Source organism: Gavia stellata, chromosome 27 (genome assembly GCF_030936135.1).
Source record: "Gavia stellata isolate bGavSte3 chromosome 27, bGavSte3.hap2, whole genome shotgun sequence".
Taxonomy (NCBI): domain Eukaryota; kingdom Metazoa; phylum Chordata; class Aves; order Gaviiformes; family Gaviidae; genus Gavia; species Gavia stellata.
In genome coordinates this window covers 8601036-8614602 of record NC_082620.1, presented here as the reverse complement: position 1 = coordinate 8614602, position 13567 = coordinate 8601036, and the positions used below count along the sequence as shown (strand labels likewise).

The window sequence follows — 13567 nt, the reverse complement described above, 5'->3', positions numbered from 1 at the left end:
TAATAGTCTGAGCAATAAAACCACCCATGCACAGTGCTTACCATACATTTTGAATTGACTTTTTTCGGGACGTGGAGCAGCTTAGGAGCAGTTAAACCAGGATTTTTGCCCGTTTTATCAGTTCTTAGCCTTTTGCTTCTCCTTTGCAACGACAAGCAGGTCTGGGAGTGCTGACTGACGTGCTGTCCAGTGGTGTGACAGCAGCTGTGCAGACCCTTTGCCAGCAACACCATTTCCTAGCAAGGAGCCCTTGTAGCTCCCCGCAAGTAGATGCGAATCCAAAATTGACATGAAAGTACTGGAGTGAGATCAGAATAGCACTTATGGAGGGCTCACACGCTGTTTATAAAACAAACAAAGCAGTGTTGTCCTTGCTAGTAGCCGTGTATTGCCAAACAAAAGTCTGTGTTTTGCATGAAGCACGGACATGAACGAGAAAGGGGACGTGTTGCCGCGCGCCAAAAAATAGACACTTCCCTCTTTCGCCTCGGCTGCGATCCCGATGCTTTTGTGTCCTCTCTCTGCCCGTGCTCCAGCCTGCCCTGAGGGTCGCTGGGGACTGGGCTGCCAGGAGATATGTCCGGAGTGTGCGAACAACGCCAGCTGCGATCCCGCCACGGGAGCCTGCCTGTGCCCACCCGGCTACACCGGCCGGCGCTGCCAGGACGGTGAGTGCTGTCTGCCGTCGGGTCCCTACACCTGAATGGCTGTCTCCAGCTGGAATGAGGGTTATTCAGGCTGACCTGCAGTACCTGCTCTAGGGAGCAGAGCATCCAGCTATCGACCAGGAAGCGCCGCCGCACTCATCAGAGCAGGGCTTAGCACTGTGCACGCCTCCATTGCCTCATGCTTTGGGGCACGGGCTGGGTTCTTCCCTTGAAGTCCCTCTAGTCCTATCTTCACAGTGGTAACTTTTGCATCAGCAGAAGGGAAGGTAAAGCCCTAAGCCTCTCGGCTCGTTTGGCCCCGAGCTGAGCACCCACGCTCGGACAGGGAGCGTCAGCGCTCGTGGCAGCTCTGCAGAAGCACGATGCAGTCAGTACCCGTCGGGTCTGTCAGGAGGGAAGCCCTTGCTGTGGTGTTACAGCAGCCGTTTGCAGTTAGTCCGTGTCTGCATTGGCAGTGTGTCCGCCTGGCTGGTTTGGCCCAGACTGCCAGCTGAGCTGCAGCTGTGGGAACGACGGGCATTGCCATCCTGTGACGGGGACGTGCAGCTGTGCACCTGGCTGGACGGGGTATAACTGTCAGAGAGGTATCGTACCCGCTCTTTATTGTCCATCGCTCCTAGAAGACACTGTCCTGTGCAAAGCTACGCTATCATTTGCTTCATTGTCATCTTCGTGCTGTGCCTTTGCCAGAAAAAATCTCTCTCTGAAACCCTTTAGGTTTCTCTGCTCTGTTGTGCCAGTGCCGCCGGGTGCCGCTTGCCTTTCTGTGGTGGGCTTGCCTGCAGAATGAATGCACATCAAATATGTGCCAAGGTAGCACCCGCTCTCACTGTCCCAGTGGGTTTTCACGACCTGCAGCCGTGTTTGTCCTGCCCAAGTGAGCAGTTGTAATCAATGGAAATAACGGCTCGAGGAGGAGACAGCGTTGTGCCCACGCCTTTGCTCACCGGAGGAGCTGAGCAAGCCGAGCCCACGCCATTAAGGGTCCGTTCCCTCCTGTGTTTCAGCCTGCGATGCAGGTCGCTGGGGCCCCGACTGTGCTCACGCCTGCAACTGCAGCAACAGCGATGGGAGCTGCAGCGCGGTGACAGGGCAGTGCGTCTGCGAAGCTGGCTACACAGGCGGCCGCTGCGAAAAGAGTGAGTGCCAGCGGGCTGCCCTGCTCGCCTTTGAGCCGAGCCAAATGCTATCGATTTGTTTTCCAGGGGAAAGGCATGGGACAGGCAGGGCAGGAGGCTTCTGCCTTCTCCCTGCAAAGGGAGTGGAGGAAGCACTGGTGCAGATTTCTCCAGCAGTGCTTCTTGGGTCAGTCGCAGAAGTTCAGTCCCCATGCCCTGTCTGTGATGTTGCCAGTCCACTCCTGTCCTTGGGGTGGGTGGGTGACCTGGGTACACATCTGTAAGGGGTAGGGTAGAGCCCGCTAGTCGTTATAAAAAAGCAGCTGCCGGATACTGTTATTTCCATTCAGAGCCTGAGCTCCTGCCTTAGCGTAGCTTCCCGGGGGTGCCAGGAAAGGACAGGGTCCTCAGTCTCATTTGCTTCTGCTTGCTAGAGTGCCCGGAAGGATGGTTTGGGCTGAGCTGTCGGCACCAGTGTCAGTGTGACAACGGGGCTGCCTGTGACCACGTCAGCGGAGCCTGTACTTGCAGCCCGGGCTGGCGAGGAACCTTCTGTGAGCACGGTAAGTACCTTGCCTGGGGATCCAGCGCCGTCAGCGGCTCCCACGGACCACGGTCTCTGTGCCGGTGGGGTCTGCACTCCTTGTCTGACTTTGCTATCCCGTTAAAGCAAAGAGAATCCCTTGGGATGGTGATGGGGAAAACGGCATGTCCACTAGCTTCTAAGTATCTGGTTTTAATTCTGAAGGGAAAAGGTCTAGAAAAAAACAGACTAACAAAATGTAAACAAGGATTAAATGCACAGCTGCCCTGCTCGCCCGTGTGTGTACACACGTTGTACCCAGGGTCTTGGAGCAGCCTCTCCAAGGGGCCCCTGGGTGCAGGGTTGCACCAACCTGCTCGCTTGCTCGGTGGTCAGAAGCCTCAGGCCATTGCTCTTCTGATGACCACAGCTTTGTCCTGTATCTTGAGGCATCCGATATTCTGCTGCCCTGCCAGGGGGAGAGCCATTACCAGGTGGCTGTCATGCTGGTGCAGCATTATATCAGCAAAAAAGGCCACCAAGAGGCATCTCTTTTCTGCTGGGAGACTTCCAGCTCTCTCTACAGGCATTTTGCAGGGATTTATCTTTTGTTTTCCGCAGCCTGTCCTGATGGATTCTACGGACTGGAGTGCCGGGAAGCCTGTGACTGTCTGAACGGTGCCCACTGTGACCATGCAACGGGCCAGTGCCACTGCCCCCCCGGCTGGGAGGGCCCCCGCTGCGGCCAGGGTAGGTGCGCTGCAGCCTGGCCCCCACCCTCTGCGGCTGGGGATGGGACGGAGCGAGGCCGGAGCAGCCCTCTGCGAGGCACTCCGGAGCCGTCGCCATCTCTTGCGCCGCTAGGTCGTAGAGCCCGGAGGTTTAGGTGTCTGTTCCCACGTGTGATTTTTCTCTGCTTGGAAGTTAATTCTGTGCGGCAGAGTTTGGTTTTGGAGAGGGACGGGGGGCCCCTGGCCGAGCACATTGTTGTTGAATGTAATGAGGGCTTGGGCGCTGGCAAAACGGTTCCCTCATAGGTAAAATGGAAGATAACAACACTGCCCACGTTTGGATGTCAGCCGCCTGTAGAATACAGCTGTTATTTCCCCCTAGCACTGTAAAAACCAACTTACACAGGCGTCCAAAGCAGCCATGCACCAGTGTTGGTTCCTCTCCCAGTGCATTTGGGATGGTTAGTAGGAGTCTGGCTGATGCAATTCATACCTGCTACCTAACAGTTATTCCTGCTTCTGCTCCCACGAAGCGTGCCGGGAGAACAGGTACGGCGAGAACTGCAGCCAGACGTGCAACTGTTTCAATAACGCTACCTGCAACCACGTCAGCGGCCGATGTCTCTGTGCAGCCGGGTGGACGGGACCCACGTGCCAGCAAGGTAACACACCTTATGGTGGCTTCCTAACCCAGACTGTCTGCTTCCTCTGCCAGCATGCGTTAAAAATGCCATTTCTCAGGGCGGGTCGGAGTTTTCAATGGAGTAGCAACTACAAAAAGCTGAGACAGTACGATAGCAAGGCCAGATTGCAACTGAGATCGTAATTAGCTGTGCAGTGCTTCCTGATGCATTCACAAGGAGAGAAGCTGCAAGGTTGCCTTCTCCAAGAGCACCAGAAATTGCACTGACTCGCAGTTCCATGGCAGCACATAGAGTAACAGCTTGATCGTCCACTGCGCTGAGCATTCGGACACCAAGTCAGCGATACCTTTAGGAACAGCTCAGTGAAACTCTGCACATGAGAACAATTCTTGTGGTTAAATGGCTTTTTTTCTCTGCCAAGCACTGGCACTGTCTGGGTCTAGGGGAGGGGGATGTTCTGCAGCTCAGGACCAAAGGTGTTGGCTACCAGCTGAGCGTTTCTCCTGGCTGCTTTTTTCTTTCGTGTATTTGCTACCACCAGAGCTAAGAAGGCTCTGAAGAGACCAGGCACCCAGTGTCATCGCTGCCTCTTACCTGCGCAGGTTAACATACCAAATGTCTTTACATGGGCAGCTAAGCAGCCTCGGGGTGTCGTTGGCTCCTCTCCCTGCAAGCAATAATGGCTTCGTTTTTAGATCAGGCCGTCCACCTGTGACTCTGGCAGGCTACCGGAGGCGTGGGGTTTGCCTTCCGAGCTGTTTTCTGACTGGGATGTTTGGCCTGGTTTTTCTGCAGAGTGCCCGGCAGGTTTCTACGGGAGGAGCTGCCGCCAGCGCTGCCTCTGCCAAAACGGTGGCACGTGTGACCCCGCCACAGGGCTCTGCGCTTGCCCCGAGGGGTGGACGGGGCTGGCCTGCGAGCTGGGTGAGTGACGGTGTGTCAACAGCGCTGAGAAACGGGCTCTGGCACAAACTTGTCCCGTTTTGGACTTGTTTTCCTCCGAAGGCTGGGGGTGACGTGCACGGCGCTGGTGGCGCGCGCCCACGAGCAGGGGTGCGCGGTCCTTCCCCGCGTGCGCTCGGGGAGGTGGGTGTCAGGGCGGCGTTTCACCGTGTGCCTCTCCCCAGAGTGCGCGCAGGGACAGCACGGGGCAGACTGCCGGCAGCGCTGCGAGTGCCGTCACGGGGGGCTCTGCGACCGCCAGAAGGGCCACTGCCTCTGCCAGCCCGGCTGGACGGGCGAGAAGTGCGAGAGCCGTAAGTGGGGCGCGGGGTCCTAACCATGGGTACCGCGTGCTGCATCAGCACCCCGGTGCCGCACAAGGGGGTGCTGGGGGGGCCAGGGGATTTTTAAGCAAAGGCATAAAATGTGTATTTCAGCACTGCAGAGGGAGCTCACGCGTGCCGTGATTCCGGCTGTGTGCCCTGGTTTTGCCCACTGCTGTGCTTTCTGCTTCCCTCTGAGGCTGTCCTAAAAGCGATGGTGCTCACAGAGGCCACCCGGCAGCCTGCGACAGCGCCAGTGGGAGAGGGACGGGGTCCCCGAGGGCACAGGGGCCTGAGGCCACGGCCAGGCCCCCGGGCATCCGTGCAAAGCCGCAGGCTCCAAGCAGGGATGCAGGGCAGGGCAGCAATCCCCACCCCACTACCTGCATGGTGAAACCAAAACACCGAGTGAAGATCTTCCTCTGCCCCGTTTATTTTATATCTCCATTCTTTCTTCTACGCTTCCCTGTATTACACTGACCCTAAATGCCTGGCTTCAGTCCTGAGCCCCAGCAAATAATTACATCTGTCACTCGGCAGGCTCCTGTGTTCACCGTATCTTTAACCGTAACACATACCCTGGCAATCCCTTTACTATGAGGAAGTGTTGAAAAGGCTGTTGGCCTTACTAAGAGCAGCCACAGCGACTTCATCGAGTATCAGCACACCAAGAAGAGATCCACAAGCTTCTTCCCTTTCGGGGGTCGTGACACCTCCGCCTGGCATGTTCCTTATATTACGGTGTAAAAGGCATGTCTTAGTCCAGTGACATTAGTTGTCAGCCGAAGTCTGGCGTAAGGGAGCTGCCCACTGCAGCTCTGTCTGCCATCACCCGCATCAGAGGTTTTCTGCCTGGGAACGTCTCCGTTTACAGAGGCTGCGCACAGTTCGGCTGGCAGCCGAGACTTTGCCACAGAGTCGAAGCTCCAGCTCACCTCGCCGGCCGAGGGCGAGCAGCGGGATTCTGTCGCATCCTCAGGCACATCATCCCCTCCTGGCATCGTATCACATGCGTCCAAAACCCCACACCTGGAACCCCCAGCAGCAAGGTCCCCTGTCACGAGGCAGCGTTAAGCTGCCGGGGTGGAGATTAGAAAGGACGAGCCTTTGGAGGTTTTGGCTTCCAGGTGCCTCTGTGGTTCTGGCCATCGTAGCCCAGAGACTTTTCCTGCCTCGCTCACCCTGCCTGCAGTTGCTTGCGCTGAGCTCACCCGCAGGTTCACTTTTATAATTTCTTTCAATATCCATTAATTAAAAAACCCACCCGCAAATGCAGAAATTATATAATTTTTTTTTTAAAAAAAGCTACTGTCCTCTCCTTGGCTCCCCACAGAGCTGTGTTTCAAACTGTGTGTATGTGCACGTACCTGCCCAGCTGTGCACGGTGCGGCCACAGTCTCACCACAGCTGCATGTACAAACTTGGCCCTTGCATGGACAAGCAACCTGTTTGGACAGTTGTACAGAGACTTACTGATTTTTTTGCATTCATTCATGAGGCAGAAGTGAAAATTAGGTTCATAGATTCTGTGCCTGCAGTGCTAACTTCTGCATAATTCTGGTACTGCAGACATTTTGTTTTGCAGCAGCTTTAGAAACTGTGTGCTTCTATGACAACAGAAGAACCAAAACTGAACGATTGCTGCTGTGATTAAAATACACTGTGCTGGCACCCAGCTCTCATTAAACAGTGCCAGGAATAGCACTTCCAAAAACACGTGGCGCAGTTAAAGAGAGACTTTCACACTGAGTTAGGTGACCGCCAGCGGTACGCTTCCCGCTCACGTACCTTGAGCAGATTTGACCAGTGATGCTGCCGAGACCCTCGTGCTCCTGCACGCAGGGGACAGTGGGCATGTGTTCAGGTCTGGGCCGTGCAGCGGTTTCCCACGCCATACGTGCCGTGGGGTGAGAGAGGGACTGCAGTCCCTGCGCTGGCACGCTGGTGCCGCCCATCACCACCGAACCGTAGGCAAGAGGGGCTGTTGGCTCCAGCCGCACCGCTTGCCAGAGTGATAATACCTTTGCAGGCTGGCAGATGTCACTGCTCTTGTCACAGCACCGCTCTGGCTTGGCAGGAGTGAAAGGGACATAAATAAAGGGAAGTGTGTGCCTACAGAAACTGCAGTGAAAAAAGACCCACGTCACTTTTTTTGTGCAACTTGTCGTCTCTCCCATGTTTGCATCTCTGAAGCTTGTCCAGAGGGGCTGTTTGGGTCACGCTGTGAAGAGCACTGCGACTGTGGGGACAACGTGTCGTGCCATCACGTTACTGGTGCTTGCGATTGCCCCCATGGCTGGAGGGGCCGGCGCTGTGAGAAAGGTGAGCCAGCATCCCTCCAGCGCACGGCGTCCAGTCGCCGTTGGGTACATCCCTGCGCAGGGGAAACCGAGGCTCCTTCCAAAGTCTGGGAAGGAGAGAAACTTCGTTTTTAATGAGAGTTACAAATTGTGGCAAAATGTTTTGAGGAGCTGACAGCTTGCCCTGAAATAGGCATTTGGGTTGCTGCAAAAAACGCTGTCTAGCTGGCTGCTGCGGCAGGGCCCTGGCTCAGCACCGTATGCAGCAGCCGGGCGCCGAGGGCAGGAGCTCACCCTTGGGCTCTAATGCCTTTCAGGCATTAACAACAACTTGAAATTCCATCAGGAGACTTACATCTCCTTGCTTGTTCTCCCACAGCCTGCCTGCCGGGTTCGTTCGGGAAGAACTGTGCCAGCCGCTGCGCCTGTCCCCTGGGAGTGCCTTGCGATCACGTCACCGGCCGGTGCGGCTGCCCGCCGGGCTTTACAGGCTCTGGATGTGAAAAACGTACGAAGAAGGGAGCGATCCTCTTATCCTGCTAACAGGCTCTGGGAACATGATGAGAGAAGCAATTGCTATGTAAAATAGAGGGGGGGAAAAAGGAAAACAAGAAAAAACCCCTACAGCGAGCTGTGCCAAGGAGCAACTCGCATTCTGGCAGCTGGGTTTATGCCCGCAGAATGTTAGCAAAGCACAGGGAGCCAAGTGGGAAATCAGAGCTCTGTATTTATCCAGAGGATTAGCAATAAATCAGTATTAAAATGAGCTCCTGTGGGTATGAGCAAGTCTGGAAGAGAGGGAGGCATGTGAGCACATTCCTTACTCAGGGGACAGGGGTGTATTTGCGATGTCTGTGTGTGTGGGGATGGAAGCTTGCAGGAATATGAGATTAGGTAGGGCTAGCATTGCAAAAGGCATCTAATGCCTTTAAGTACTCAGTCTTCTTTTCAATCCAGGTCTTTCCTGGAGTCAAGGAACTATTTGCTTGCAGCTCCCTTTGCTTTTTGGGTGGCAGAGAACTTCCACTGTCATAAAAAGCTTCCTAAATCCTGGCTTAAAATAAAAAGGGAAAAAAAGTCTTGCACAGAGGGGTGGGATAGCTGCCACTAAGCGAAGCTGAGTTGCCTTGGTGCCCTCTTTCTTGACAGCCTGCCTGCCAGGGACCTTCGGTGAGGGCTGTGGTCAGATCTGCCAGTGTGCCGGAGCCACCCAGGAGTGCCACCCCGTCACCGGGGAGTGCGTCTGCGCCCCTGGCTTCCACGGTCCCACCTGCCAGCTGGGTGAGTCCGCACTCCATTCCTCCTCTCCTTCATGGACCTTTGCAGGTTGCTGCCCAAGGCTGCGCTTCATCCTGAACACGTGGTGCCGGGAGTGCGGGCGGTGTCCATGCGGAGCCATCGCCCCCCGGCACAGGGGATGGCACTGGGCTGACCGCTGGAGAAGCCTCAGCTTGGGGAGCAGCCAGCTCGCTGGAGTGGCTTCAAAGCACGGGTTCTGACGGGTTGTCTTGCCTGGTTTCTGGCTGTGGTCGCCTTTGTCCTCATTGGCTTGGCCAAGGTCTGTTCTCACTCTGTTCTTAACCGTTGCCCAGCTGAGTGTGTCCAGGCAAGTGTTTTCTTGCTCCCTTGTCCAAGCCTGGCCCTGCACACAAACGAGAGGCTCTGACCTCTACGGTGGCTCTCGCTGACTAATTTGCAAGTAGGAGTTCATGTAAACAAAACATCACTCTCATGTGCTTTTTTTTTGCCATTTTTCTTTTGAATTGTGGGATATTTACCAGCTGTATTGTCAGCAGAGAGGTTCTGAACAGTCCGAAGCTCCTTGGCCTTGTGGCTTGTTTGCCATGAGATTACTTAAAAGTGCTTTCTGGGGTTTTCTTTGGCTGCTGCTGAACAGCCGGCACCTCGGAGCGGCTGTCGCCTTCCTGCACTTTAGCGTGTGCTGCAGGGAGGGCAGAAGCACCCGAGCATGGCTTGCAGGAGCTTGTGAGGTTTGTGATGTTTGGGTCACAGCTGACACAATCAGCTCACGCCAAGGGATGCGTGTATGTGGCTTGCACACCCTTGGCGCGTTGCTGTAGCTGGTTGACTCGTAAGTGCTTTGGAGCAGCTCTGTGCTAAGAAGGAGATCAGAAGCCCATCGACTGCGCCAGCCTGGCACAAACCCGCTGTCAGCAGAGCTGTCGGCTTCCTCTCTGATGAAACAGCTGTCTGAATTCACATGGTGGGGTTTTCCAGAGTGTTTGGACCTTGTTCTTGTCTTTTTAGGCATGAGGCCATTGCTTCTTTATTTTCCGCAGAGTGCTCTCCTGGGTGGTACGGCCATAACTGCGAAAGGCCATGCAAGTGCGAGAACGGGGGCCTGTGTGACATTACCACAGGGATGTGCCACTGCCCGGCTGGCTACATCGGCGCTGACTGCAGTATTGGTGAGTGCCGGGGTCAGCTGGAGGGGACGTGAGCTCGCAGGAGTTTCCTCAGCAGGAGGTGAATGGTGGTAGGTGCAAACCCTGCACACAGCTGGATTGCTGACCCTGCGGCAGATGAGCAGAGTTACAGTGACTGGCTCCTGCATTGGCCCATCAGCAGAAAAAGAGCTCCTCGTCTCGCTTTGCAACCTGCGCTGTCAGCAATGCCCTCCCCGCTTCAGTCCGGCGGCTAGTGTGCGCAGTGCCGGCCTTATGACGGGAATGCAGTTGCAGCTGATCTCGTTTGCTGTCTGTCTTTAACCACGGAAAAATTTTCTTGCTCCGTTTGTTTTACGCCAAAATGATTTCTCCACTAGGCAAGACCTGACACATCAGCCTTTACATCATGCCATCACTGTATTGCTGTCTCTCTGCTGAAAATGCTCTGCTCCTCCAGCAGAAGGAAACCTAGAAGTCCTTTTCCTGGTCTACCAGTCACACTGCGCACTAGCGACAGGGCTGCAGACTCCTCCTGCCTCCCCCGTGCCCCACTGCTCTGCTCACGCGCCGTTGCGAAGTCTTTCCTCTCTAGCCTTCAAACGTAGCCAGCTGTGCTTTGCCGTGACCAAGGCAGCTCAAGGTCTTCCTCCCGCCAGGATGTCCTGCTGGTCGCTACGGCAAGGACTGTGCACGGGTGTGCTCCTGCGGGGACGGCGCTACCTGTCACCCCGACACCGGAGACTGCGTTTGCCCACCAGGAAGAGCTGGTCCCACCTGTGAGCAAGGTAAATACTAGCTGCAGGGTCATGCATCAGGACAAGCAGGCGTTTCAGGCAGTGGGTCGGAAAAGGTCCTGAGCGGGAACTGATTTCCTTGCCCTGAGATCTCTGCCTGTGTTTGGGCGCTCCTGCCTGAACCGTGTGCCCACTGCCACCCCTTCTTGTCCCGCAGGCTGTGAGAAGCTCCGGTACGGGGTGGGCTGCCAGCAGACCTGCTCCTGCCGCAACGGGGGGCTGTGTGATGCAGCCGATGGCTCCTGTTCATGTGCGCTCGGGTGGACAGGGAAATCCTGTGAATTAGGTAACCTGACTTGGATGCACTGTCCTGCACCGGCCCAGTAACTGTGGAGCTCGCTCAGTCTGTTTCATACTGGGCCCAGTTTCTGTTGTCCCCACCTGTGCCTGTTCTGCCTTACCACGTCACGGCCCTCTAAAGTGCAGGAGCAGGGCTGGGGCCGGCTCTCCGGCCGCTGAGCAGCTCTGCCGCTGCATCTTCCCTGCAGAATGCCCGCCGGGAAGGTACGGTGCCAACTGCCAGCTCCGCTGTGCCTGCCTGCACAACGCCACCTGCGACCCGGGGACGGGAGCCTGCCGCTGCTCCGCGGGCCACTACGGGCCCCTGTGCGAACACAGTGAGTTGCGGCAGGGGCAACGCCTTCGGCTTTGCGAGGGGGGGGTGTTTTCTAAAGCTGATCCAGGGAGCAGGACCAGAGCACAAAGGTGTGACCTGCTGCAGTCGTACAGGTGGCTGTGTGCACCGAGGGGTTCTTCCTTTCTTACTGCTGTCCACAGGGAACCCTTTCCAGGTAGCAGAAGGAGTCGCGGAGAAGGTAATTTCTATTCTCTGCATGAGACCACTGGATGCAGGGGTGCCCTTCCAAGGCAGCTGAGCGTGCATGCCGCCGTTGCGCAGCTTAGCGTTGGGTAGCCAAGCAAACACGTCGGAGCTGAAACGCTGTGCTCTGCATCCAAGACTGGCCGCAGAAGCTGGTAGCCCTGCCCCGGGCTGCTGAGAGCTGCGTTCCTCCGGGCCCTCTCAGAGAGAAAGGCTCGCTGCTTCTCTCTGGTGGGCTGATGGAGGCTTTGCTGCAGAGGCCGTCTGCAGCTGAGCCTGAGTTCCACCCACCCGTGCTTTAATGAGCTTTCCACCCGGCTCCATCCCAGGTTGTCCCCCGGGTTTCCATGGAGCTGGCTGCCGGGAGCGCTGCGACTGTGAGCAGGGAGCAGGCTGTGACCCAGCCACCGGTCGCTGCCAGTGTCCCGCTGGGCTCCGCGGCGAGCGCTGTCAGACAGGTACCCGTCCTCCTCCGGCTGCCCTAGAAACGGGCGGGATCCCGAGGCGCAGTCACGTAAGGCGTGTGCCATGTCTCTCCTCTCAAAACAGGCTGCAAGGAAGGAACGTACGGCGAGGGATGCCAGCAGCTCTGCGACTGCGTCGGCGATGCGCCCTGCGACCCAGCCACGGGGCGCTGCCTGTGTCCGCCGGGGAAAACCGGCCTCAAGTGCGGTTCAGGTGAGTTGAGCCACAGCTTGGGAAGGTGAGAAAGGGGACCGTGCAGGGCGGCATTGACAGTAGGCTAGAAGCCCAGTCCTAAAATGGATGCAAATCCCCTCTTGTTGGAGCTGAATTCTCATGGAAGGGGCTTTCTTTTTTGTGTGTGTCCCCTCAGAGAGTAAGAGGCCATCTGAACAGTGGTAGTCGCCTCTCCAGCCTCTGTTTGTAGTCAGATTTGAATGCAGATGCTCCCTCAGCCTCCAGTGCCCTCGTATTTAGATCACCAGAGTCAAAAGGCTGAGGGTCAAATGCAGAAGGAACATGTCCTTGGCCCTGGGATGCTCTGATGTCCTGTATCACCAGCGCTCAAGAGCAGGCTGGCGGGGGGGGGAGGAAAAAGCTCTCTGTCTTATCTTGCACTCAGCCTCCACTGCAAGCTCTGCCTGTTGCACAATGGGAAATGTCTGAGCATTTCTGCTCTGCCGCAGAAGCAGGCTGGCCTGCAGCCGTCTAAGCATCTCTCTGCCCCCCCACCAGACTGCCAGCCGACCAAGTACGGCCCGGACTGCAGCCTGGCCTGCCAGTGTGCCCCCAGCAACTCCTACTGTAACGCTCAGAACGGCCAGTGCCTCTGTCTGAACGGGTACCTGGGACCGACGTGTCGGGAAGGTAATGTACAGGCACAGTGCCGCAGTGAGTACCACTGGATGCACACGGTGGGGGAAGCCTAAGGCGAAAGCGACTGCTGCGGGGGGATGCTGTGGTACCCCTGCTCGGGCCGTGGCGCATGCCCCGATGGGTTGGTTTTGGTAGTGGTGCTATCAACTAAAACCAGTAACATAGCGCAGCAGCTGGCTCTCCCCAAGGCCCTCCGCTGTCACCCCAGCCATGGGGGAGGTTTTATGAAAGCGCAAGCTGCATGCTGACAGTGCTGTGACAATAAAGCTGTTCAGCAGTCTAACCCCAAATGTGCCCATGGTATACCAGGACAGAAAGCCCACTCTTTTCGGGGCACACTGGAACAAAATGATCCACGGTGGAAAAACCACACAGCTTATTTCTGCCCAAACCATGATTGAACCTGTGGGCTCAGAGCGACTCCCCCGTGGGTGCTGCGCAGCGGTGCTGCCGGGACGGGTGGCAGGATGGTCTGACTTGCTTTGCAGGTGGTATGCCGCGTCTCCTGGCCGAGCACCCCTCCTTGGTCCCAGGTCAGTAACAGACCCTGACAAGTGGCCTATTGCACACCGCGGCTGCAGGCAGCAACCTAAAAATGCTGCTCCAGCGTGAAGCAACAGAGGCAGGCTGTGGGTGCAGAGCAAGGCGCAGCGCTCCCAGCTGATGCCTTCCCCTGGCAGGGAGGGGAGCGGGGCGGAGGCTGCTGCCCCCCAGGCAGAGCAGCAGTGCTGGAGCATCAGCCCTGCAGCATCTCCCCTCCTGAGCCGCGGGCCGTCCGCAGCCGACATGGCGCACGCGCGAGGACTGACCTGTCCCTGCTTCCTTTCCAGCTGTGCAGCCCCGGGCACCCACTGGGCCACCTCCGCCCCGGGGGGGGCTCCGGCCGGTCCAGCACTAGGTCCTGCAGCTCCGGGAGTGCCCCCTCGGTGTGACCAAACAGCCACCTGAAGAAGCCAAT

At 56.9% G+C, this 13567-nt stretch overlaps 1 protein-coding gene across 1 annotated transcript in view; it reads left to right on the top strand.

Moving 5' to 3' along the window:
* The window catches only part of MEGF6 (multiple EGF like domains 6), a 105650-nt gene extending 92988 nt beyond the window's left edge, over window positions 1–12662 (top strand). The window contains exons 19-36 of the mRNA XM_059829874.1: window positions 537–668; window positions 1124–1252; window positions 1676–1807; window positions 2221–2349; window positions 2931–3059; window positions 3574–3702; window positions 4480–4608; window positions 4812–4940; window positions 7143–7271; window positions 7629–7757; window positions 8399–8530; window positions 9550–9678; window positions 10314–10442; window positions 10609–10737; window positions 10940–11068; window positions 11601–11729; window positions 11821–11949; window positions 12469–12662. Coding sequence (XP_059685857.1) covers window positions 537–668; window positions 1124–1252; window positions 1676–1807; window positions 2221–2349; window positions 2931–3059; window positions 3574–3702; window positions 4480–4608; window positions 4812–4940; window positions 7143–7271; window positions 7629–7757; window positions 8399–8530; window positions 9550–9678; window positions 10314–10442; window positions 10609–10737; window positions 10940–11068; window positions 11601–11729; window positions 11821–11949; window positions 12469–12662 — 2396 coding nt within the window. The remainder of the gene's footprint in view (window positions 1–536; window positions 669–1123; window positions 1253–1675; window positions 1808–2220; window positions 2350–2930; window positions 3060–3573; window positions 3703–4479; window positions 4609–4811; window positions 4941–7142; window positions 7272–7628; window positions 7758–8398; window positions 8531–9549; window positions 9679–10313; window positions 10443–10608; window positions 10738–10939; window positions 11069–11600; window positions 11730–11820; window positions 11950–12468) is intronic.
* Window positions 12663–13567: the final 905 nt, after the last annotated feature.